This window comes from Centroberyx affinis, unplaced genomic scaffold, assembly GCF_046629955.1.
Source record: "Centroberyx affinis isolate AG114_WGS23_722 - 3 ecotype Tasmania unplaced genomic scaffold, CSIRO-AGI_Caff_v1 ptg001900l_1, whole genome shotgun sequence".
Lineage (NCBI taxonomy): Eukaryota > Metazoa > Chordata > Actinopteri > Beryciformes > Berycidae > Centroberyx > Centroberyx affinis.
Genome location: NW_027280265.1, coordinates 1,632 through 28,993, shown reverse-complemented (window position 1 = coordinate 28,993; position 27,362 = coordinate 1,632). Strand labels below are relative to the sequence as shown.

At 43.3% G+C, this 27,362-nt stretch overlaps 1 protein-coding gene across 1 annotated transcript; it reads left to right on the top strand.

Moving 5' to 3' along the window:
• Positions 1–27,362, top strand: hsd11b2 (hydroxysteroid (11-beta) dehydrogenase 2). Its single transcript, XM_071530209.1, has 5 exons — positions 1–589; positions 12,615–12,827; positions 18,502–18,687; positions 21,727–21,864; positions 25,037–27,362. The coding sequence occupies exons 1-5, from the start codon at positions 313–315 to the stop codon at positions 25,453–25,455; spliced, it is 1,233 nt and encodes a 410-aa protein (XP_071386310.1). The 5' UTR covers positions 1–312; the 3' UTR covers positions 25,456–27,362.

Sequence of the window (27,362 nt, the reverse complement as noted above, 5' to 3'; positions counted from 1 at the left end):
TTGGCTGATCTAGAGTCTGCTGTGTGTCAGGAGTGTACAGGAGAGAGAGAGAGAGAGACAGGCAAACAGAAGGACAGAGACACACAGAGAGAGAGAGAGAGACAGAAGGGGAATCCGACTGACAAAGACCTTGCACAGGCTCCATCTATCTCTCTGGGTCTTGATTCAAAGCCTGGGTGCACATGGTTACTGCTGTCGCCCTGATCCCCTCCTGTTAGTGAAAGGACAGACAGACAGACAGATAAACAGACAGACAGAACCAGAGGAGTGAGCAGAGTTTCCCCACAGCCCCAGCTCAGCTCAGCCCCCCGTATGATGGAAGACTACACGCTGCCCTTCTGGATATACATGGGAGTGCTGACCGTGTTCATTGGAGGAGCCATGAAGAAGGTGCTGGCGTCCCACATCAGCGCCGCCCCGACCCTGGTGGCCTGGCTGGGCGCCACCGTACTGGTGGAGCGACTCTGGGCGTTCTGTCTGCCGGCTGTCCTGGTGCTGGCGCTGCTCTGCCTCGCCTGCTGCCTCTACTCTGCCAGGACCGCCCCGGCACCCGCGCTGCCCCCCGAGGGCAAGGCCGTCTTCATCACAGGTAAGGGCCAACCCGGGTTTCTGTGTCAGGCTGTGTGTGAGTGTGTGTGTGTGTGTTGGATGCCAGTGCACTGGGGATGCCAGTGGGTAAACGCAGGGAAACCCACCTTTTTCCTTAAGGGATGAAGTTTTCCTACTTTTATTTTTATCATGTAGAAACATACCGTACATCTTAGTAAGCGGTATGAAACTGATGTAAACTATGTGAAGACAGGGACTTTAAAGGAAAAAAGCATATGAAGAATTTTGTTCCAAAATGAGATATCGGCTATTTAAAAACCCACTATCCCATATTGACTGCTGGCATGAAAATGACACACATTATGTGTTAGTATTGAAGTTAGGAGTCACGTTAAAACATTTGCTTATATTAAATAGTTCCGTTTTTGAGGACAGAATAATTTGTTTTCTTCAAATAGGCTATTGCCTGTTTCAGTTAGGAAAAAAAAAATTCCAGAATGGATATATATAGTGTTTTGAAATGAAACCCAACATATGATTTTGTGAGAGTATAAATGATCACCGACTGCAGCTCATTGTTTACCCATTTTTTTAATTTACCAATACATCACTGGTTGTATTTGTGCGGCAAGGTGACCAACAACTGCCCCGATTACATTTTGGAGACTGGTGTGGAATACAAAGCGTTGTGAGAGAGAGAGAGAGAGAGAGAGAGAGAGAGAGAGAGAGAGAGTGTATGTTTTGTCTCTTCTTGCCTGTGGCTCTCATGGGAAATAAACTTGGTGTTAGAAAAATGGAAAACTTGAGAGCAATGCATGGGGGAGGTGGAATCCTGGTTACCACAGCAGATTATTAATTTAATGTTTCAGGGGGATTGTGAGGGAAACCAGCCACTTAGCAGCCGGCCATCCATCTTGTTAAAGCTGAAATCACTTCACTACAAATCTCCCTGTCAAAGCATGCAGTGCAGTTTGTGGTTTTGCTCTGTTAGTTGGTTAGTGTTACTGATAGGCCGGTGATGTGTGCTGTGTTTGTCTCACTTTAGCTCTGTTATCTGACTCCCACTCTTACAGGAATCATTACTGATTGGAAACAAGTTTGAAGACTTGACTGATTGGTTTATCGTGCTTTGTGTGCGTGCCACTGAAATGTGTTTGGGTTTGAGTTCTTAGTGTCCCTGAATGTTAAGTACTCAGGGCTCAGCTACCGTAAATCGCATTTCACATGATGTGGTCAGTGTTTGGATCAGCTGTGGCGGTGCAGTGTCCCTCCGATCCGTGCAGACTTAATCACATTTTTGTTGCCCCAGAAACAATTAAATGGCCAATTGGTTTAATGCTCTTTGTTTCATAGTTAACAAGCTAATCCAATCTAGAGATTAATGTGATTGTACAATAATAGTGTGATTGTGTAATTGTAGTGTAATGTAACATAGCCTACATATTAAAGTGGGAGCAGTGACTTATCGTGACCTCAAAATGACACAGAATTGAAGAAACCATCTTCTGCGCACGTCGGCACGTGTGTGTGTGTGTGTTTGCCTGGTTAATCTCACTTAAATTTATGACAGAGAGGGTGGAAAGGTGTGTGTGTGTGTGTGTGTCTGTGTATAAACACGACTCCCTGTGTGAGTGTGTATAAGTGTAGCAGAGAGAGTTACTGAGGTGTGTGTGTGTGTGTGTGTGTGTGTGGAAGGGGGTAGCTGTGTGTAATCTTTGTCTCTACATGTTCAGTCCATTTTCAGTTTACATACAACACGTATGACAGACCGCTGTGCTCTAACTACTAACTTAACTCTTCAACAGCCAGTTTATTGTACCAGCCAAATATTTTTTTAACTAGAAAAGTGACTGGTTGGTGAGCGGCTGTAGAGCAAACAGACTAATCAGACTAATCACAGCCAAAAGTGACAGTAGCAGCTTTGGCCAGTGACTGGTGGTAACTTCCCTCCCTCCACTGTAGAGACTTACCACAATCTTTACGTGTTGATTTCTGTTAGTGAAAGAGGTATAGAAGCTGCTGTGATTGCTCTCCTTTCATTTCTTTTTTAAACATTATTTTTGAGTATTATTGCCTTTATTAGACAGTTGAAATTAGAAAGAGAGGGGGACAACATGCAATAAAAGTCCCAGGCCAGACTGATTTGGATACAAGGTGTGCTGTGCAGGACGCCCATAAGCTTTCAGTTCTATGCGTCATTCTTGTTTCATTCAGTGTTTTTTAGCATGTTGATTGCATTATTCACCTAAATGTAGATCATTAGGTCCTCAGTTTCCTTTAAACTAAGAAATAACCATCTGGAAAATGACATTATGTTCAACAAAATTTCTTGAAATGAGCGCAATCTCCAAAACTCAGATTATGTGTTGGTGACAGGAATCCAGTTCAGACCAGGTTCCTCCTCCAGTGAAGTATTCTGGTCCAGCAGCAGTTTCCACCTGTTGGTCATGAAAACTACTTTTTTAAGACATCATGCTGCAGGAGACCAGGCTCTTTTGTTTGCAGCATTGTGACCTTGTTTTGGGGATTTGAAAGTCAGCTATTCTCTGTTAATCTAGCACTGTTAGTTTGCATGTGGTGTGGGCAAACGGCCCATGTGCAAACACCTCTGTCTCTCAGACTTTGAACAAAGGTGTGGCCAACATTTCCATCAATAAACTCCCACACGGGAAGGAGAGCTCTTTTGATTATTCTATTGCCTTGACTGAGATAGAGAGGGAAGAAATCTAGGCTGCACTACAGTATCTCCCTTAATGAAGAGGCATGGAGAGTGGTTGCCCCAGCTATGACTGTTATGAATATCAGAGCAGTGAATTGTTGGCATTTAAACAGATTGATTTGGCTGAAGACAACAAGCCCAAAGAGACACTGTATAATGAGCCAGCAACATGAAATGTCAATGACCTCTTTTCTCACTGGGTTGAGGAAATGTTTTTATTACAAACAATTTCCAGTGTTTGCATTTTTTAGATAATGCACTTCCTGAACTGAGTGAACTAACCCAGTAAAATCACAAAAGGAATCAGATTCAATCATACAAAAACTTCCATTGAATGTGGAATGGAAGTCTTGATTTCTGGTTGTAAATGTCCGTCTGATTGGTTAAACCATAGGCGGGGCGCAGTGCCAAGGTAATCCCAAATCTGATCAGTGTATACTGTAGACAAAGCTGTCTATTGGCCAAGCCAGTGGGCCTTAGGAGGTTGTCTAGTGTCATGGTAACAAGGCTCAAAATCCCCAAGCCCTGCATTGTACACATGACCATGTCTAAACTCCACTTCTCTCCACCTCTTCAGGAAAATTGTACAGCCTTTCACCAAAAACATACGCACAACATAAACCTGAATGCATACATACACACACACACACACACACACACACATACAAATTTGTACCTGCCAGCCCTTGAAGCTGGAAGATTTGTACAGGGGGCACTTGTTTTTATTAATTTATGTTACAATCAATTTAAAAACAAAAAAAAATGTACTTTATGTGCAGTTGTCAAAATAAAACTTCCAGTGACCAAGGGAAGATTGGCTTCCACATAATCCTAGCCTCCATATCCGTAGGCTAATATCTAAGAAGAGATTTAAAACTTCATCTTCTAGCTCAGATCTCAATCAACAGCCTCGCTTAATTGGCTCTCCTGAAAGCTGTTAAAGGTCACTGCAGAGTCGCTCTGGAAATAAGAGCAGAGGGTGGAAAATAAGGCCCGTTAAACCTCTTAGAAAGCTAATTGAAGTGTGATACAAAGAGGCACATTCTTCGTAGGATGAGGGTTGAAGTAACAGGGCTCGCTGACCAGGCAGCTCTGCAGTTTGGCGTCATGCCGTCATGTTCCTGAGTGGGCCGAGGAAACCTCTGTGCTGTAGGACTGAACTCCCGGTAGAAAACTGGTTGTCATGAGTTGGAAAATTGAACCCGTCTCATCAGAGTTGAAGGTAAATATCGTCCCCCACCGAACCCCCCCACCGTCCCCACACCACCTCCCACCCCCCCTCAACTGCCACACCCTTACTTTCCGCCGCACTGTTTCAATGTCAAACCACTACACCACCCTCCTCCTCTACCCCCAAAGAACCCAAGCAAACTCCCAAGACAATTAATGGGCTGACTTGCTTGTACAATATTATCATTACTATTATATCTTTTTTTTTATTACCCTGCAAGCATTTGACGGCAATGTGCAGGAGGTGGGCAAGTTCAATATCAACCCAAACAAGCACAACATTTTCACAACAGTTTTCAAACTTAACTTTTGAAACTGATTTGAATTGATCAGAAAGAATATCAGAAATATATATAGCCCCGATTTCACAAAACGACACAAAGCAGCTATAGATGTCGTCTCAACTTTTTAAAAAGATTTTTAACATTGCTGCATGATGTCGGATCAGCATCTATTCAATGTCAGAATGTTTGATGAGTAAAGATTAAGGATTATTTATTGGTAGAGATGTAGAATTAGAGTACTGTATTAGTGACAGATCAAAGACACCTCAAAGCAAAGAACAATGTTGTAATGGGATCCGTCAGCCAATCACCAAGTAGCATTCTTGAATAAACGTCAGTGACCTAAACCAGAAAATGTACCAAAACAGCCTGGCTATTGCAGTCTTTTGTAATACATCTCTATGTATCTGTAGGACCTGTTAGTTGGATTTCAGCGTTGTTCCCCTTTCAGGCCTCTCTGGATATCAATTAGCTGTTCCCTGAAGGAGCTGGTCTGGCCAGGAGCCAGAAGGCATTCTCAGGAGACAAAATCACACTTTTCCAGGGGTTTCAGTTACACAGCTACGGTAAAGTACTTGTCTAAGTTCCAACAGAAACATGCAAAAGGAACAGAGCTGAGTAAAGTAAAATTCAAACCAAGAAGTTCAGTCCAAATGCTAGAACCAATGAGAGAGGGATTAGCTGACGATGTCATGGTTTATCAGAATAAAAATGACTGAGCTTACTGAGTTGTTGACTTGGTCCAAACTTGTCTCTACCTTGTTTTATTGTGTTGAGACCCGTACCTCTTGCTACCTCTGCTGGCCTGGGATCAGATCCCACCACAACTTTCTCTGCTGTGTCTCTCCTACTCTGTCTCCCTCTCAACCTTCCTACTGCCTCACGAAAGAAAAAAAAAGCTAGTGGGAGTGGACTGACTAATCTCTTAAAAAATGACTCAGCCTTGTCCTTATGCTCCTCAAACCTGAGTAAACCACTATAAGGAGTGTGGTGTCTACTGAAGAAGCATAACATCACTCAGTTGAGTCCTTGCAATCAAAGTACGTTGTGCAATACATCTAACACAAGCTTTATATAATTTTTCTGTCATGCTGAAGAGTTCATGAAGAGTGCCTGGAGCAAGACCATATGTTAACTTGCTCAAGTTCCCATATATTCAGTTTTCATGATTTATTTTCAAAACTATGGGTCAGAATAAGAATAATGTTCTTCGTGATGTTTTGAAAATAACTATAGTTATTTAAAAGTTCAAATAAATTAGTTAAATTGACTGAATTTGAAGGCTGACCCTGCATTCACATGCTAACAGATGTATCGGAGAAATTAAGTTATGACATAATGATAACCTTTAACCCTCTCAACATGAAAAAATTAAGTTTTGTGTCAGTCTACAGTAAGGAAAGACCTATAAACTCATGTAGCTTTATTACACGTTTGTAGCTTTATTGCACGTTTGTAGTTAGCCAGAGTAACCATCATAAATTTGTTTAAATTAAGTTTGTTAAATTGGCTCGTAAAGCTGCAGGACGTCCGTGTTTGTTTAGCATTTACAGTATTTGAGTTCCTGACAAAATAGCACGTTAATGCAAGGCTGTTTAGCAGTTGATTGGAAGAAAAAGGATGGATTTTTGAAAATGCAATGACTTTTTTAACCCTTCAAACTAAATCAAATTCTAACAACGTCTTCATTAAACATCTTAGATCATATATAGAAATAGAGGAAAATGTGAAGTTCTGTAATGTTCTTTAATATGGGGGCTTTCACATCAAAAGACCTGATTGTCTGGGAAATCAGGCAAAAGCCTGTTGCATCGATATCAACAAATTAGTTTGCTTTGATGGACAGTCCACTGTTTTTCCTTCTAAGGATGATCTAGTTATCTTTTGACAGGGATGATTAAGAAAAATGTGTTTCCCAGCTGTTCCTGGGAGCTGAGATGACTCCCAGGTGTGTCTTAGTGGTTTGCCTCTCGCAGAAATTACTCGCTATGGCAGGCTAATGTACATGATGACCTTTCAACTCCAGCTAGATGATTTTTAGACCGCAGCTAGATAGATATATAGATATTTCTTGGAATCTGACCCCCACTCCACCTACTCCTTATTATTAAAACGAAGACTAGCCTCTCCCACACCCTCCGCCTACTTCTGTCTACACAGAACCCACAGCGGTACTCCTATAAATTGGGAGAGGCTTAAAAATATTTTGTGATCAAGGGGTGTCATTTACAACCATTTACACCTTGTGGAAATATAAAATCCACTTTACACCTCCCTGTTTACGCAAACAGCATACTCCTCCAGACAGAGTCACATAAAGCACGAGTACAAAGCACGCACCCAGGGTTGAGAGGTTAGGTTAATGTTCAACTAAACATTAAAATTGGCAAGACGTGATTTAACTTTGACGTGTTCAAGTTAACAAGTATGAAAAATAATATATCAGTACAACAGTGATGTGCAGAAGGACATCTCAGAACATACAACTTGTCAAACCTTGACATGGATGGGTTACAAGCAGCGGAAGACCATGCTAGGCTCCAGTCCATCGTCTGGTCCTGCTGATGGCAGCGTCCAAATTTGGCGTAAGCAACTTGAATCCATGGATCCATCCTGCCTGGTGTCAATAGTACAGGCTGGTGTTGGTGTAATGTTTTCTTGGCCGTATCATGCCCCTTAGTAGCAATGGAGCATCATTTGAATTCACATTTGAACAACGTACCTGAACATCGTGGGTACATCCCCTCCAGGTGCATCCCTTCATGGCCACAGTCTGCCCTTTCCAAACGGATACTTCCAGCAGGATAAAGATGTTCAGGAACATGACAGTGACTTTAGTTCAGTCTAGATCTCAACCCAATAGAGCATCTTTGAGATGAAGTAGAACAGGTTGTTCACAGCATGAACGTGCTACAGAAAAATTCATGACTTGAAGAATTCAGGCTGTTCTGGGAATAAGAGGGGTTACTAGCCAGATGTACCAGATAAAGTGGATGCTGAGAGTATGTTTTCGATAAATGGCAAACCTCACAGCATTCGGAGACATACTGTACATTAGGCTAACAAAAAAATGCAAGCCATTTGTCTCATAAAGCCAACAGTCTCAGGTGGCTCCTAGTGCAGTTAAAAGACGACCTGCCATTCTACTTCAATCCCTGAGAACATAGTGTGTAATCTAACACGCTCTCTTTTATGCTCTCTGTCTCTCTTGCTTTTCTTTATTTTTCTGCACCACTGCGTTGGCAGAATTTCATTATAACTACCTCAGAGTGTCAGGACACACAACGCTCTGCTCAGCTCTTTGGAGCAAATGTGACGCCAACCATAGACAGGCCTGTTCATTTGGAGAGGCAAAAAATATTATAGACTAAATGAAGAGCAAGCTGTTTAAGTCAGCCACTGACATAAAAACACTTCTATATATCTGGCAATTTGTTGATGATGGCTCCAGATACTCTTCGTGTGTTTGATGCTGTAGCTCTATGTGCTGTAGATCTACACTGTTTGCTTGAGACCAAAGTAGCTAACCTTAATTTTTCAATTAAACTCAGGCCCTGGTAGTGGCATGATGATGTTTCCTCCAGAAAATCACATATTCATGTTACATATATGTTAATATTTCAAATAAAACACAATGGCTATGTGATTAAGCATTGAGTCTGCACTGCTGTATGCATGCACATATTCCAAAAAACAAGACACCATGAAAATTATACTCTTGATTTTCTCATAGCTATAAAGATTTCTATAAATAATCTGTCCAGAGGGCCCCTCTTTCATCTCCATACATTAACCAAGCTAAAGTTGAATTGTTCAGTGCTGAGGTGTGGTGCGGAGGCCTCCACCCAGACACAGATGTGAGTTTTGACCTCGGACATCACTCCATGCTCGTCTGACCGCAGCCCTCTGCAATCACCACACGGCCCCACATTTGTTTCTTCATCTGGGGGCCCCTCGGAGCACTCGGCTGTTGCGTAACACTATTCCCAGCACAACATCCACACCCCACCCATCACTTTCACAGAGCCAAATCAATCTCAACCCCCCTCCTGTGGAGATAACATGGCCATGTGTTCCAGGGAAAGTGAGTTGCAACCCTAAGCTGTCTTGTTTATGAAGATTAATACTCTTTCTCACCGATCCATTTACACTCTGGCCATTTGTGTCTCCTTGGGTTACCTAGTGGACAGTCAGAGACACCCGTGTCTGTCCTTATAGGGACCGGGCCATGGACAGCTGGGTGGGGTGTCTCTTTATCAGTCAGAAAGCAGTGGGAGAGACTCCATCTCTCCCCGTCTCTCTCTCTCCCTCTCTCGCTCTCTGGCTGTGGGTGAACCTAAACGCGCATGTAACATGAAGCGGCCTCTCCCGTCCCCTCCAGTGGAAAAAAGGCAGCTTGCTGCGAGGGGTCAGCAGTGGACGGTAAAGAGAATGTAGGAGAGTGTGTGGTCTGGGTCACCCTGAGGTGCTAGGGAAAGCAGGCTGCAGCACTGATGAATGGATAGATGGACCTAATAAGAATGATTTAGTTGTAGATTGGAAAACTCTCAGATTACGCTTGTTAGCTAATTCAGGTTTGGGATTTTTATTGTTTGCCTTACTGGCTTTTTAATTTATTTATTATTGTTGTACTCGGTAACTCGGTTTAGAGAAATGCAATAGAAATCAAGTTTACTGTTGAGTGGACAGCAGGGCGGAGTAGTAAAGCTGGCCGGTGGCAGCATGAAGCTCTCTCATCTTTCAGTAGGAGAAGAGCATCCAAACTCACAGAGAAGCCAGTTCTCTTATTTCCAGAGCTGGGGAGGAGCTAGATACTGTTTCTCTGGTTGCTGTAATAGAGTAGATTTTTGCCATAATGTTACCTCTTTGAGTATTTTAAAAGTCTGTACTTTTTCTTCTGCTGAAGAAAATGAAAAAAAAAAATATTTAGAGAAGTATTTAGTGAGAGAAGTATTTACTCATTTTACTTGAGTAAGTTTTAGTTTTGGATATCAGAGCAGTGAGTAATGAAATCTGACATGTACATGAAACTAGAGCTTTGCTGGTATGAGCAAAAAAGGAGCCGTCCCCCAACCTCAGGCTTGTGATCACCCATGAAATTGTTTGCAAAAACAAAATGGATACTCCATTAACTATTTGGAGCAAGATTTTGGAACACATGCACAATTTCAGTGAGTTTTGCTAAATAACTGAGTACTACAGTATTTTATTAAGAGCCACTCCTCTGGAAATATAACAACTTTAGTCAAATTGAAATAGAGTAGCGGTGTTTATTCAGTTTGACAGTTAAAGGTTCGAACAGCATTATCTTCTCTAAGCAGAGACAGGCAGCTTAAGAAGGAGTTAGAGCAGTGTGTCACTGGATTTGGAGGCGATGCAAGATTAAAGGCAAAGTGAGAGGAGGCGAGAGAGTGCACTTGAATGTCAGCGATGTGTCAAATATGTGTGGACAGAAAAAAAAAGACACACACACACACACACTGACACATATGCTTGCTCAGAAGGGTGCAGAAAGCCTTACTTGCACATGCAAACAGGCACCCAACCCACATCTCTGTAGGGAATTGTCACGTACTGCAGCACCCCCGTTTCCCAGAAGTCCTAGCACCTAGAACCTGATCCGCCGCAGTACTCCCTGTTCTGTTTGTTCTGTACCGCACAGCTTTTGTGCACCAGTGTCTGAATAGCTCTCTGGTGAGACCGTCAGGGTGTTGGCACGCTCCTTTACTCTGTGTCCTTGGAGCATTTCCAGAGTCACGTCCCGAGAAGAAAGATACAGCGAAGCTGGCTCCAGAAATACCCTCCACTACTCAATGTTACATAAACGCTGTTTACACCTGATTGTGCTGCCATATCCACACACCTACCTCCAGGAAGGCACACAGGGAAACAAATGGGCTGCTTTCTGTTGCTCTGAAGTTGCACTTCACTGTAATCCTCCAGAGACGAGAAGTGAATTGTGTAAGTACCACAAAAGGTTGAGGCAACAGATTGCAACCCTCAGTGTATTTTTTGTAAAAAGGTATCAAATGTCTGCATGTGCCCTGATAGCTATATTTTTGAAAAAGCAAAGGATTTCCTAAGGCAAGTGTGGATTGGGGCCAAAACACAGTGTTTCCTATCCAAGCTGCTGGGACATGGCCCATACTGATAGCAGCCCTTGTCAAATGGCCTTATGAACAAATCAAAACATCTGCTGGATGTCTTAATATGGCCCGAAAAGAGATAACAGCTCAAGAAGGACGGGAAGGATTATGCTAGAGTCATCACTGTAGTCACTCAGTGTTCAAATGATGCAGGTGAAAGGTGAGCAGTTTGAACTCTGCAGCGTACACACAGCCTCTCCTCCAGTTCCCCACGCTCCGACAGTCAGGGAATCTCATGGCTCAAAACATTGATCCAATCTACTTCTGCATCCCTGCCAATCCAGCATTACTGCTGTTGTGTCTCGCCGAAATGGGATTGACTCTTTCCCTCGGCGAGAATGAAAACGACACTAGTGCGCAAATTTATAGATCAGAGTGATGTCTGCTTTATGTATGTGGTTTTAAAAGAGTTGATGGAATTTGGCCATTAGTTTAATCCTTGGCCTTCTCACTAATTTATGTGTAGTAGGCTGGAAAAGTCAGGAAAATAAGTTAGTGACTTGCACCTTTTTAAACTCTGCTGGAGTTAGCCAATAATCCACTGTTATTACACTGTAAAATCAGCAACATTTCCCCTTCTTTCCTTTTCATGGCTCCCGTCACAGACTTTGTCACGGGCTGTAAAAAGTACAAACCGTTTTACAGCTCCTCTTGACAGCAGCAGTCAACGCTCAGCAGGGAGTTTCCTTATAATGTCAACCCAGTCACCTCCTCCGGTCCGTCTCCACTCAACAGAGCTTTGGAATTGAACAAATCTACTGACCTCCACAATAAAACCTATTTTATCACAACCTTTACTGTCGTTCTGTTCTTTGGTTGATAAGAGATAATACCCAGTTGGTAAACGACATCTTCATTCTCCTTTTATTTGAACATTGCACTATTCTAAGGCACTTGAAGGACAGTTCCAGTATGATTGAGATTTTGCTCATTTCCCGCATTTCCTTACTGTTTTACATTGTTTACAGCACTTCTTTCAAGATATTAAAGTTTACAGCCTGATATCAGCGTTCTGATTCAGATTGTTGCTTCTCATTCACAGTGATGGATTACCTTTACTGATTGAATTATTACAAAAGTAAAAGTACTCATTATGCAGAATGGCCCATTTCAGAATAATACAGTATATATTATATTATTGAATTATAATTATTGATGCATTAATGTTTAAGCATCACTTTAATGTTGCAGCTGGAAAACGTGGGGCTGATTTCCACTACTTTATATACTGCTGGGTAGTTTACAGTAATCTATAATAATACATCACAATTTATTAGTTGATTATATTTTGTATTAATAATCTGAATCTGCAAAGTAACTAGTAACTTAAGTTATCAAATAAAGGTAGTGGAGTAAAAAGTACAATATTTCCCTCTGAAATGTAGTGGAGTAGAAGTATAAAGTAGCATAAAATGGTAATACTCAAGTAAAGTACAAGTACCTCAAAATTGTACTTAAGTACAGTGTTCGAGTAAATATACTTAGTTACTTTCCACCTCTGATGAATTTCTCATGTGTTTGCTGAGGTTTGGGTCAGGTTCTCCTGTTGCCAGCAGCATCGGTCTGGGTTTTGACAGAAATCTCTTCAGCTTCTGGTTGGACCGGGCTCAGCTGCACTGAAGGTTTCTGTTGGACTGCTCAGCTGTTCCACTTACAGCCTTAACACTCTGCTCCCTGTCCCTCCAGGCTGTGACACGGGCTTTGGGAAGGCGGCGGCGAAGCGTCTGGACGCGTTGGGCTTCGAGGTGTTTGCCACCGTGCTGGACCTGTCGGGACAGGGAGCCAGGGAGCTGCAGAGGTCCTGCTCCCCCCGCCTCACCCTGCTGCAGGTGGACATCACCCAGCCGCAGCAGATCCAACAGGCCCTGCTGGACACCAAGGCCAAACTGGGCCTCAGAGGTAAGACTCACAGCAAAACCAGCTGAATGCCCTGATTCTGGTATCCTGCTTGGCATGCAAGCACACACACATACACACACACACACACACACACACACACACACACACACACACTCGTATACACACAGAAACACTGGCACATCACGCCTGTACATGCTCATACTCCCACACATGAGGAGATTAGATGGTATTTTGATATTTGGCTTCTCTGCATTAAAAAATTCTGCAACCCAGACAAATCCAATTGGCGCTAATACACAGATGATAGAAAACAGTTAAGATAACATAAGATAATCCTTTATTAATCCCACAACGATAGTGCAAACACAAGTAAAAAAAAAGGCATCAGTAAAAAGCAAGATATAATAAATAAATAAATAAACAGTAAACAGTTACAGTAAACGGCTGATTTCACATTACTGCACATTGGAAATATTGATATTACACAGGTATACATTGATATTGCACAGTGAATTCTTAAACCATTCTGAGTTTTTAATTCATATTCTGAATTAAATCAGCAACTCTTTGAAATTCCCTAACCCTAACCCAATATGTTGAAGGAAAAATCCCCCTAAAAAAAAACAGCTATTGGTGATGCACGTTGCATTCCTGATCCATTTTGTTGTTAGGGTCCAGATGTTTCCAGCAGCTCCAGTGGAGTCTGATATGAGAAAATGTTTCAGGATGTGAAACCTCAGCGGTAAACGTCAGGTTTTGGTGTCAGTCCCTCAGGATCAAAGAGCGAGGGCTTCTTTCTAGAGCCGCCTTTTTGCACTGTCATTGCTATTTCTCTCCCTACCTATGTGTCAAACCCACAGCTGAAATGCTCAGGCACATTCAGGCACGTTCTCTGGGGGTTGTGGAAAGGAATTCTGGGAAACATACAAAACCACTAACTGCAGTAGAAGTAGACAAGGCAGGTTGAGGGAAAGTGGGTTCACCAAAAATGTAAATAACAACACTTCATCACTAAATAACTGCTGGAATGTGTTGAACATCACAGACTGATGAGATCTGACAGGAAGAGGATCAGAGGGTTCTGAGCAGCGCATCTCACATTTCACTCACTCACTCTCTCTCTCACACACACACGCGCACGCACACACACACACACACACACACACAAACTTAGAAATAACAGCAGATGGTCTCTCCGTGTTGGTTTCAGTCTTCTCATGGTCATACCCTGACCGGGTCAGATCTCCAGCTCCCACTGTCTTTGTAATTAGATTGGTAATGTTGGAGTGGAAGCCAAGGCTGGCTTTACTTTCTAAGAGTCATTTAAGGATACCCTCTTCAGTGTGTGTGTGTGTGTGTGTGTGTGTGTGTGTGTGTGTGTGTGTGTGTTGTGTGTCCGGGGGTGTAATAAAAGAACTTGAAGGAAAAGGTCACTGACACACACACCCATGCACTTTCTCTGGAACAGCGTGGGTATATATGTGTGTGTGCGTGCGTCCGTGCATGCGTATGTGTGTGTGTGTGTGTGTGTGTGTGTGCATGCTGTAATCCAGGGCTGTGCCGGAGGCAGTGAATGACGGGATCTTAAACCCGGTGGCAGAGCCAGGTGTTTGATGGCAGTGTTGGTAACATTTCACTGCTTTTTTCCAGGCTGCGGCTGTGTAAACACACTCCGTCTCCGTCCCGTCCGTCCCGTCCGGCCTCAGGACAGCAGCGCCGGCGTTCGCTGGGCGCGTCTCGGTGGCTGTCAGTCGTTCAGCGTTGACCCGCTGCCAACTTGGATTTTCTCTATCTCTTTATCTTCCGTCTCTTCTAAAACACTCCAGTGTTTACTCCAGACTGAGGCAAAGTTCCCAGGGCTGCTGCTGAACAAAGGCGTGGGATTCTAGGTCAGCTACAGTTAGATAAGGACAACCAAGGCTTGTTTACACAAGCAGAAAGAGAGAGAGAGAGAGAGAGAGAGAGAGAGAGAGAGAGGGGGGAGAGAGATTGACTCTGATCTATTATACTTGAGTGTGTTTGGCACTCTCTAATGGTTATGATAAGAGCCTTACACACACGTACACACACACACACATCCACACACACCCACACCCACACCCACACACACACATACAGCTGTCTGATCCAAGATTGTGTCAGTGCTCCAGGTAGTACAGGGTGTTGGTGTAGAATGAAAACAATGAAAACTAAAAGAATCCTCCCTGCTGAACTGACTGAGCTGCAGCAGTCGGTGCCAAAACAAAACAAGTTCATTTTGATCTGACAACTCATCTTATGGCTCCCAGCGATAAATCACCAAAAAATATTAAAGGGTTTTCTCTCTGATTTCTAGCAGTAGGAAAAAGTGGTTCAAAAAAAAAAAGTGGTGCAACTTCACAAACATTGACTGAACTGTCCTGGGGCAAAGAAATTACTATGAATTCTTAAAATGGGTTTGCCTGGGTCCAGACCTTTGACTCCGCCCACTCCACCAGTTGACTGATTCTGGTCTGGCATCGTGACATGAAACAGCGGTTTCTCGGTTGAAAAACGAACGGTCCGATGAGCGCCGGGGGGACTAACGATTAGCCAATCAGAGCCACGAGCGGGACTAACGCCGCTGTCAAGCTGTTGTCAAGCTGTGCGCCGGAACCAAGGAGGAGGAATAACAACAATGGAGACGCTGTAGACAAGACAGAAGCTGCTATCCAGGCTGTTCTGAATCCATTAAAAGTCGTCATACTTTGTTTTTACTTGGCTCCGTGTCGTCAAAGATGCTCTATACTTTCTGAACCGTCTCTGGTGTTGTCATGGTTACGCATCAGCGTCGACTTAAAATGACGTTAGATTCAGGCGGATACGTCGGTCTCTAGTGATTGGTTAGGGAAAATCGAATCCCCCCCCCACTGAAATCAGTTAGAGTGGAGGCAATGAAGACTGAAGATGGAAATGGAGTGTTGACAATTCTGTCTGATATCAGGCAAAAAATGGGTGGCATTCCCCTTTAATATAACTTTATGATATAACACTTTAATCCTCATCTCACTGTAAACTTGTCTCTCATTGGCTGTTGGCGTCTCAACTGTTGGATTGAATCTGTGATCCCCGCACGCTTCAGGACCCGTCGGGATGTCGGGTTGTAAATATCAAACATGTTTGATAAGATCGGGATTCGGGACTCAGAACCAGATTTACACTGAGCCACTTCATGCATCTTGAGCTGATAAGATATCTATCCAATCACAAAAAAGCCAAGTGTAAATGCAACCAAGACGCACTGGAAACGGTTTGCTGTGCGGAGGTCTGAGACGCATCGTATCCTCAAGTTAGCCGAGTGGAAATGCATCGATCTCTTCAAGCCACGTACGCACTTGAACTCCTCCCAGGAAAACGTCACTCGACGTGCAGCAAACTCCTCTCAGTTGTGTGCGGACGTCTTCAGTACATCGTTAACATCATGGACGACACACATAAGTGTTGGAAACAGTGGAGCTGGGTTTGTCCGTCTAGCTTGAAGAATACGCAGAAATGCCCAAAACAGAATTCATGCGGCGCCTGCCGTCTCCACACACCCGGAAGACTCACTGCTCATGGAGGAAAAGCAATATGAGATGATGGCTAAAGCCTGGGACACATTAAAAGATTTTTCCAATCATAAATGACAATGAAAAGTTTGAGCAGCGGACATTTAACAACTGAAATTTGCAGATTTCCAGTCTCTTGTGATGCACACACAACAACGGCTGTCTGAGGAGCACAGATCAAAACACCACAGACCGTAAACAAAAGCCTGAGAATAAGCGGCCACAGTTCTATCAGAAGAATGTGATTTTTCGTGGTACACCTGCACTAGACCTGCACAAGAGTGTATATTTCCGCAATACTTTGATACTTTGATACCAAAACATGCATTCTCCGCTTTCATTGGGTTTTGAAAATTGCCGTTAAGATTCGGGTCTTTGACGAGCACAAAACCACATGATCATGCAAAGATGAGCCTCGATAAAATGATCTAATCGTGACTTTGCCGAATGGGATCATAGGAGAGAGATTTAAGTCTTTCACTTCCACACACATAACGATTACAGGTGCGACTAAACAACGCAACCCAGGACTACCCTGGATGACCCAGGACGACCCTGGATGATCCTGGACGACCCTGGATGACCCAGGACGACCCTGGACGACCCTGGACGACCCTGGACGACCCAGGACAACCCTGGACGACCCTGGACGAGCCTGGATGACCCAGGACGACCCTGGATGACCCTGGATGACCCTGGATGACCCTGGATGACCCTGGACTATCCTGGACTACCACTGACTGATCTAAAATCGTTGCCAAATCGGGCTTCAAAAACGTGTAATGTGTGCCAGCCTTAACGGAGACGTAGCGACGTGGCCAGCTGTAAATGGAATGTGGACAAATGGTATCTGGATACTAAAGTGGGTCATAGTGGTTCAGACTGAATCCGAGCTCCTCACACGACACGTCGACACCGGACCGAGCCTCGGGTCGCGGTTTCCCTCCCGATCGTCTGGATGCACAAATCTGGTCCGATAATCCCGCAGTGTGTCCCCAGCCTGAGGGGAAACCGCCTTCCTGACGCCTCGCCCATCATTGTCCTCTCTGGCGTCTCGCCAGTCGACTCACTGATGACCTACTTCATTGATCTGGTGACGTTTTGACCCGACTTGCAAGACGTCTCATTCTATTGAATTGGAAGAATTCCCATGCTGTTACTCACTAGCACAAGATGTACTTTACTTCATGCAGATAGAAAAGGCTTAGATGCCAAGTTCAACAGGATTTGGCAGCCTCTCGCAGGCAGTGTAAACACTCTTCAACTTATTCCTCTTACCTCTGACTGAGCTTAGCTGTCTTTTTATTTTGTACAACTCCCAGGCTGCATTCTGCTTCTTCGTATTGGTACATCAACCTGACTTGTGCAGACAGATAACTTCATCTGCTGCATGTTGTAATCTGTCTCTTTCTATATGCCTTGCTGTCACCATTGTTTGTTTGTTTTATTTTTTGTCCGCGTGCGTACCTCTTATTTTATTATTCCCCCTTGTTTGTACTGTAAGTCACTTTTTATTTTTTTATTTTCTCTTTTATTTTTGTAATTTTCATGTTATTGTTTATTTCACTGTTGCTACTGTAGCCGCTGTCATTAGAACTGTCATTCTGATTTGATGTCTCAGTGGTTTCCATCATTTTCTTTTTTGTATTGTTTAAGTATTGTCTATGATATTACAACAAACAAACAATTCAAAAAGAAAAGTGTTCAGGAACAGACGATAACATTTGAACGCCTCAGTTATATACAGTGTTAGGTCTTTGTCTCTGCTGGCCACCATACACTCGCTCTGACGGTAAGCCAATCAGATAAAACCAAAACAATGGCTCTGTATCAAACAGGCTCCTGATTGGCTGCCTGTTATGCTGCTCTACACAAAGCAGTAGAGTCTAAACAGTTTAACTTGACACAGAGCAGGTGTATAAGTCAGTTAGCAAGTTTTAAATGAAAACTCTAAATCTGTTGTATGGTTCCTGAATGTTTCACAGCACCTGATGTTATACACGAAAAAGCATCGAAGTTGGCTGACATGTTTCTATGAAAAATTATCCTTGGCAGCTTGAACCAAAAATATAATTTCAGACACTGTGTTGTTGGATATGAACATGATATAAAACATGTGTACGCTGTCCTGTGTGTGTTTTGTGCAGGTCTGTGGGGTTTGGTCAACAACGCAGGAGTGTGTGTGAACTTCGGGGACGCCGAGCTGTCGCTGATGTCCAACTACCGCGGCTGCATGGAGGTCAACTTCTTCGGCACGCTGAGCATCACCAAGGCCTTCCTGCCTCTGCTGCGGCAGGCCAAGGGACGCATCGTCACCATATCCAGCCCCGCAGGTGTGTGTCCACACACGCACACACACACACAGCCAAACACACAGCCAAACCTACACACACACACACACACACACACTGCCAAACATACACACACACAGCCAAACACACACACACACACACATCCACACACACACTGTGTCCTGTAAATGTTAATCTAATGTTCCAGTGGATTGTGGCTGAACTGCCTGCTGCCTTCAACAGCCAATGTAAACAAACACACCGCTCTTCTGTCTGACCTCACCGGCTCTGTCGTCATGCCAAAACACCAGCACATGAGTCCCCCCCACCCCCCCACCCCACCCCCCACCCCGGCACCACCACTGCCCCCCCGCCCCCCGCTGACATCTAACACCCCTCTAAATATAAGAGAGGTTTTGACACAGCTATAATTACATTAAGGCTGTAGGTGTCTAGCTGCCACTCAGACCCAGGGTGACTTACAAAGAACGGACAGGTAGCGGATCAGATCAATCAATCAAACTTTATTTATATAATAATAATAATAATGATAATAATTTTATTTGTATAGCACTTTTCTTAACAAAGTTACAAAGTACTGAACACCAGAAGATTAAAACAATGACATAAAGAACAATTAGGAAAAAGCAAGTTTAAAAAAGTATGTTATATATAATATAGCACATGTCATACAATTTGATGCTATACAATGTGCTACACACCAAAAATAAAATGAAGATAACAATTCAAAAGAGCAAAATCACAAAATAAAGAAGAAGAGTTTAACAATAAAAAAGGAAAGGGAAAATAAAAAAAAGCAGAAAAATGGTTGTAGGATCAACAGGTCTGGAGCTGGAGGATCAGAGGGAACCTGCCAGGAACTTGTTTTGTTAGCATATCATTAAAATAATCCAAGTCTATGAAAATATGATATGGTGAAAGTCTTCTGGTGAAAGTGCTTTGATGATTTGGGTGTCATCAGCATACTAATGGAAATTAATGTTATGTTTTCTAATCACAGTACCCAAAGTGAGCATATGCAAATGAAACTAAAGAGATTCAAGAACGGATCCCTGTGGGACACCTCATGTTATGTTAAACTGGGTCAGACTTGAAGTTGCCTAAAGATACTGTGCATTTTTAGATATACATTTTAGATACATTTAGATCACTTAGCTGCTCGAAGACGACTTTCATTTTTGTTTTGTTTTTTTATTTAACCATTATTTAACCAGTTATATCTGAGAATGAAAATGGGCCTATAATTATGAAGCAGTGAAGGATCAAGGTTACTTTTCTTCAGTGAAGGCCTCACCAGGGCAATTTTAGAGGATCTGGAAAAACACCCTTTATTATGTTATTATTATTATTACATTATCTGATAGGCAGCTAAAAAGTCAATTAAGGAAAAATGTGCCATGTTGGCCTCAGAAGTAGATTCACATGGTGGGGTGGAGATTCTCTTATAAGGCCTGGATTGTGATCGTCTGTCTCATGTTTGCAATCTTGTCAGCAGCAAATCATTGCATTTGTCTGTACAGTTCACATGAGGTGACAGGAGGCTTCATCAGACTGTCAGTAGATGCAGACAGAAAATTGGGGTCAAACTGCCTCAATATGTTGCTGCAATTAATTGCTGCTATTAATTTCTCGAGTCTAAACACGAAACCTTGGAGGAAATATTTTCCACAACATTTGACTGCGATAAGCAGCTGGCGGAAGATGGGTTCTGATACGAGGGCTCCTCCTCGAGTTTATACAAAACGGATACATGTGAAAAATACACTCAAAAGTTTGATTTTGTTGCTAAAATCCCATGTCTCAGAAATGGAGACCTCCATGTCCAAGTCCACTATTCACCTGCACAAGCTGTTCTCTGCATCCATGTGGCCTCTAGCACGCCCAGACCGAATGTCAAATATGAGTTGTACAGGAACCAAACAAACTCAATAAGTAGCTGCCTGTGATACAGGATTGTGGCCTTGTAGGATTTGCATGTTTGTTCCACATTTTGAATGGGACTCACAAAGCAAGTGACTGCAAATGAATCGCAGCGACATCTTGAGGTCGTTCAGGCTGGGACTCAGCGTCTCGCTAAAGGATGTTTCAACAGGAAATGATCCGTGCAGCACGGCTGCTGCTGGGATCAAACCCTGAGACTCTGGTTACAGGATGTTATCTCAGACCGTTGAGCCTCATCTCTCCACCCCACAATTCACTTCCCTCCAAATCCAGCATGTTTGATATGCAAAGCTGGGAACCTTAGAGACTTCCCCCTCCCTGACCACAGAACCTACAGGTGAGCTTATTCCTGTAACTCTGCAGGTTCAGCGGCTTCAGAGCGACGCGCTCCTCTCACAAAAGGCTTTCATTGTTCGCCTCCGGGGGGGGAAACCACACGTTTACACAGTCTGACTTTGAAATTAACCCCCAGCCAGTCATCAAAGGCAGGGCCTGACTTGGCAGCCTTCTCCCTCTCATCTCCACATCCTCCACAACTGTGTGTATTTACTGGTGCTGATTGCCCACAGTGAGGCCTGTGTGATTCCAGCTGGCAGCGAGTCTCGCCTGTCAGGCCTATCTATGGTTGGAACACGGCGCCGAGCCCGCAGCGTTTCCTGGCTGGGCCAACCCTCATCACCGCACAGTTGCAAATCGATGGCATGTTGAGATATCACTCCTAACTTCTGGGAAGAGAGTAGATTATTTTGTTATGGCTTTTTATGCTTATCTGTTGATGTTGCAGATTTAAAAACAGATGCTACTGATCCCAGCAGCCAATGAAGGCAGCTATCAACAGAGAAACAGATCAAACTTGATCTGTGTGAAAGATTATTCTCTACTAATGGACTGTTTGGCCACATATGAAATCGTGTCAAAAGGATTTGTGTGAAAAAATATTCCCATTTGTTATATTTAATTTGGTGAGGCTTTATTTTCCAGGCTTTATTTCTGTAGCGATTCTCAGGGCGCTCAAAGATACTTTACATCAGGAAACAATATGTGTGTGTGTGTGTGTGTGTGTGTGTGTATGTGTGTGTGTGTGTGCAGTACTGACAGTGCTCTGGCTGTGTGTTGCAGGTGACCAGCCCTTCCCCTGTCTGGCAGCGTACGGAGCATCTAAAGCGGCTCTCAACCTCTTCATCAACACCCTGCGGCACGAGCTGGAGCCCTGGGGCGTCCGGGTGTCCACCATCCTGCCCTCCTCCTACAAGACAGGTAACACTGACTGATACTCCCACCGTCTCCTGTCAAGGGAATATAATGGGTCACTAAAAAGTCTATTGAGTTTCAGGTCATACAAGAGTGTGAAAAATAGTTTGTAGATATTCAGTGTCTGGGTTAGGGTTAGGGTTAATTCACCCAAAAATGAAAATTCTGTCATTATCTAGTCCCTCTCATGCCAGTTGAAACACAGGTGATGTTGGCGGCACAACTTTCTCCAAAATAACTGAAGTCATTGGGGTCCGGTTCTTTAAAGCAGTGATTCTCAACCTTTTTCATATCAAGGACCCCTAATTTAGTCCACATTAGAGCCACGGACCCCCATTTGGACAGTCCACTATTGAGATTTTGTCTCTTGGACCCAAATCTGAGAATATTTTTATTGTTAGATATGATTTTGTCCAGAACTCCATGACTATCTGTATTGTAGGCAGAGAGATATCAGTGAAACTATGATCAAAGCAGTCATTCTTCTACATTCTCTAATTGTGTTAACTTCTTGTAAATGAAGTTTAATGATTCATCAATTTGCTGGGGACCCCCTCAAGGGCCCCTGGTGGTCCCCAGACCCCACGTTGAGAACCACTGCTTTAAAGTTCCAAAAGAAGAAGAAGTGATCCTAAAGTTACTCCATACAGCTCTGCAGCATAATCCAGGTCTTCTGATTCCAAACAATCGCACAGTAAAAACACCTGTATTCACACCTTTATTTAGCACAAATCTTCACCACAGCTGTTTCACGTGAACATTTCGAACCGGCGTCCTCCTCTGAACCCCAACGCTGACTCTAGCACAGAAGAAGTCTATCTGAGGTCATGGTGAACTGGGAATAAAGAACAAAAAATATCAAGAACATTAGTATTTCTTAACCAAACACGATCCAGGCGAGGGTTCAGGACTCTGGGGTTGATTGGTGTGGGCTTAAGTGTGCAAGAGCAGGCATTTTGATTGGTTTAGCACCCACGTGGGATACAGAAGGCGACTGGTTGCGATACAAGTATTAAGTGGGTGTTGTGAAGAGATGGGGGATCAACCAATCAGAGCGCCAGGATGGCAGCGGACAGTGCCATCTCTGGCGCTGTTTCACCGCTCCAATAAAACGGGATCAAATCCTGGTCAGCCAGGAACAAGGCTGAGCTGGTGGTTGGTTTGATGAGTACAACCAGAACTGTTCAGTTTGGTGGGAATTTCTGTTGCTGTTGCTTTTATTTTCACCATGCCTTGTATATTGTGGTTTGGCCCCATGTTGTACATGATGACAAGTCTCCCAGAAAGGAAAATACGCACATAATGCCTACCACATGTAGTACGATCAGTCTGTTTTTAGTGGTAGAATAAGTACAAATTGCTAACTTATGAATTTACAACTCTCTGCAGAATGGATCTCATTAGTGGTTTAAAGCTCAGAGGATCAGTAGGATAAAGAGTACCGAGTGACCAGAAAACACACCAACCACACCGACTAACAGCCAGCAGCTTCACTCAGCCTAAAACCTGTTGCACATTTTAGCTCCATTGTTTACTTTTGCGCCCTTTAAAGTCTTGTTTCCTGGCTGTTTAAGTAAAAATATCTTTGAGGGGTTTACAGATCGATCAGCCACCAATCATAATTGGCCAATAAACGTTTTAAATAGGTCATCGGAGATCGCCTGATCACCATTCAGCTGCCCAAAAGAAGTTTAAATTGCCCGATGAGGAAAACAGTCGAACGTTTGCCATAACAACTTTGAGCCAATTTGCTTGAGTCAGCAGAATGTTGGAAGCTTAAAATTTGTCTGATCAGTCTGTGTTCATCGGCTCTGGGAAGAGCAGTGAGAAAACACCACAGCAGAGAGATGGAGACAAAATAAAAAACAAAGAAATGGAACTCAAGGATGAACACTTTCAATGCCGGTTTAGATTGAGCTGGCCGGCCAAACCTGTTCACTGGATTAAAGTCTAAACAGCAGGATAAAGTGTGCCGAACTCCTTGTTTACACATCCAGTCAGTCATCAGCTCCTGTTTATTTAAAAAGACAGAGAGGACAGAGAGAGAGAGGGAGCGTACACTCGTTTAGGAGCTCCTGGTCACATGACCGGCAGACACCAGTGAGGTCGGAGTGGATTGTAGTAATCCAGCTAGCAGCAGCAGCAAAACAAACCTTCCCCTACATGACAGATCCCTGAATGTAGTTTAATTTAGCCTAAAATAGTTCATCTAGTTTAGATATCCTATAACTTCATCCTTCCTACAGCTGTCTCCGGACAGCATTAGTATAACCAGTTAATTGATTTTGTCCATGCACATCGGTAATGTCAGTCGGTCAGGAGCAGGATAATCCAGCCACACAGCGCCACCCGCAGGAAAACAGGCAGAACTCTCTGCAAGCGGCTGCATGTTGTTGTAAAGAGTGATGCTGCTCTACCTGCTGCTGGTTATAAGTAAGGGATAATCCCCGACAAGGCGTCCATTATCAGGAATTAATGGACGACGGGGAGGCCAGAACCGTCCGACGCGCAGCGGATTAATTCCTGATCATGGACACCTCGTCGGGCATTATCCCGCTCATACCATGGTCACTTTCCAAAGAAAAAAAAATGAAGACCATTAATTTATGTTTTCATGCGTTTTGTAATCAAAATCTAAAGTTTTTCACAAGCCATAACTCAGTTTCCCTGGTAACACCTGAGGGTTTGACTAATACCTGGAACAATCATTACCATCCCATAAGGTTCTTATGCAACGGAAACGTTGTTCACTGCTCCAGTAAATAGGACGAACCTTAGATAGGACTTGGCAGCAGGAGATATTTCTAGTCCGCTCAGCTCATAGAACCCTTTGGCTCAGCTAGGAGCCAGAAAGCTAACGTTATGCTAGCAACATTCAGAGTCAATAACAAACAGTAAATATAATTTGACAGTAGCAGTAGCAAGACTAGCTGATACTATGTAGCCAGCGCATTAATTTAGAACGGTGAACAGACAGTTTTACTGGAACTACTTAGTAGGTGTCCATTATCAGGAATTAATGGACACCCTGCAGCCAATCAGAATCGAGTGTTCACCCAGACCATGGTATATGGTCTGTGTAATCCAGATCGATTGATTTCAACCATATTGATTTCAACCATATTAGCCCTAGTTGTAGGTTGTGTTGCTAACACTGAGTCCTGTCGGCTGTCCTCAGGTCAGTCCAGTAACCACGCCTACTGGGAGCGGCAGCACAAGCACCTGCTGCAGCAGCTGGCGCCCGGCCTGCTGGACGAGTACGGAGACGACTACATCACCGAGACCAAGGAGCTGTTCCAGAACCACGCCAGGACGGCCAACGAGGACTTCAGCCCCGTCCTGGACGCCATCGTCCGGGCGCTGCTGTCGCCGCAGCCGCTGGTGCGCTACTACGCCGGGCCGGGGGTCGGACTCATGTACTTCATCTACAGCTACTTCCCCTTCAGCGTCAGCGACAAGTTCCTCCAGAAACTGTTTGTCAAGAAGAAGCTGATGCCGCGCGCTCTGAGGAAGCAGTCGGGCCTCGGCATGAGCCTGTACCACCACAACAACAACAACAACAACAACAACAACAACGAGGAGAAGCTAGACAAGTAGCCTGTTAGAGTAGAAGAAGCATTATGATCGTATTATTCTATGAAGCTAGAGGACCACTTCTGTAACACACTCATAGTGTCGTATTCTGTTGTGCATTCTTTTGGTTTTGTATATGGTATTTTTTTTAATTGTTGAAGGGATCATAGAAATGCACCAAAACCATTTTTGTTTGTTTGTTTGTTTGTTTATTGTTGGCCTCATGACACATTGACCCCTCGGACAGCGAGGAAACACCTTGAGGTCAGAGGTCAGGTTGATCATAGAGCTAGCAACACGACCACAGGTTGATCAACAAAACTCTAGCTTTACCTCTGTCAACGTGATCCCACCTCAGCACTGGTCTGAGACCAGCCGCACTGTAGTCAGCAGACTCTGGAGATGCATGCGCTCACACACACACACACACACACACACACACACACCTAAACAAAGAGACAGACGTACTTCATGTGCCTTGATCCCAAACTTAAAAGGCGAGAAAAAGAAAGTAATCCAGAGGAAGAGAGAGGAGCGCAGACAGAGGAAGATGAAAGGTTTTAGATGAATGGACTTTACCATGTAAAGCTGTCAAGACTCTGCAGTGAGTCTGAGGTTTTCACTCCAAACAAACACCACAGCAGCTCACACCAGCTCACGCCCGCCCCCGTTCACACTCGGTATACTAACACCGAAGCTGAACTTGAAGTAGAAACACAGTCGAAAACGGTGCAAATTTCTTTACACACCAGCTGAGTTAAAGAGGAAAGTGGAAATATCCCCGAGCAAAACTCAGAGAACAACAGTGACTCTGGTGACAGAGCGACAAGCAGCTGAGGGAATGTGACGAGTTACAAGATGAAATTTTGCTAATTTCACGAATTGTCAGTAAAGCAGGCAGGACAGCTACACGCTTTCTACTGAACTCTTCAGAATGAAACGTATCTCAACATGTCAAGAAACAATGAAATGAAATCGACCTTGACTCTTCTGATACGTTTGTCTGTTGCCGGCTGCTTTTCACTGCTGGTTCATAGCGGGCAAGTCGCTGTAGAATGAGAACGAACTCCACCCGGTCGGCACGTCACCACCTGCTGGGAGCCTTTAAACAAGCGCACCCAGTGAAATGAGTGAAACCCTGCAGACTCTGATAGTTCCAATTTCCATCCCATATATTTATATATTTTTGCTATTTTGCCATTTTTAAATATTTTTCACATGTATTTACATATTAACAAATATTTTGCTAAATATATCTAAGGAATATACTTACATAAGTTTTGCTAATACAATATGGTTGCTAGAATCACTGTGGGCCTGAAAAATTGAATTATCCACATATTCATGATCTTTGAATGTTACTTTATGCTTGTGTGGTGTTTTAATTTTTTTTAAAGAACATTTTGGATTTAAATAATTAAAAAGTTAGAAAGTACCTCACAGTTTTGCCAGCTGGGATGTCGAATCTTTGAAGCTAAAAAAAAAAAACCCAAAAAGCAAAACAGAGAGAAACTTGCAACTCTATACTCATGAGTATATTCCTTAAATATATTTGCCAAACTACTGTATTTATTGTGCTGTAGATATATGTCAAAAATATACAAAAATGTACAAAATAGAATATTCGGATCTATTTTTTGAATATATTTGCACATACAGTATATGCACACGTATGAGCTCATTTTGTGAGTGTATTGTATTTCTATTTCCCTGCTGTGGAAACACTCCTGGTGTCTGATTGGATTGGATTCCCTTGTTGTCTTCTCTTTTTGTGTTTTGCTTTGTTTGTTTTTGTTTTTTTTACCCCACTTTTCAATCAAACTATTTATGGCGATCTTTTCTTTATCCATCACTTAAACTGTGAATTTTTATATCAAAATGTAAAAAAAAAAAGAAAAAAAAGGAGACAAATATGATGTAAAATGTTCACT

Bases quoted from the DNA above. Each gene is read 5' to 3' on its own strand.
- hsd11b2 (XM_071530209.1), top strand. From the start codon at position 313: ATGATGGAAGACTACACGCTGCCCTTCTGGATATACATGGGAGTGCTG. The intron at 12,828-18,501 runs GTAAGACTCACA...TGTTTTGTGCAG, and splicing joins GGCCAAACTGGGCCTCAGAG to GTCTGTGGGGTTTGGTCAAC. The intron at 18,688-21,726 runs GTGTGTGTCCAC...TGTGTGTTGCAG, and splicing joins CACCATATCCAGCCCCGCAG to GTGACCAGCCCTTCCCCTGT.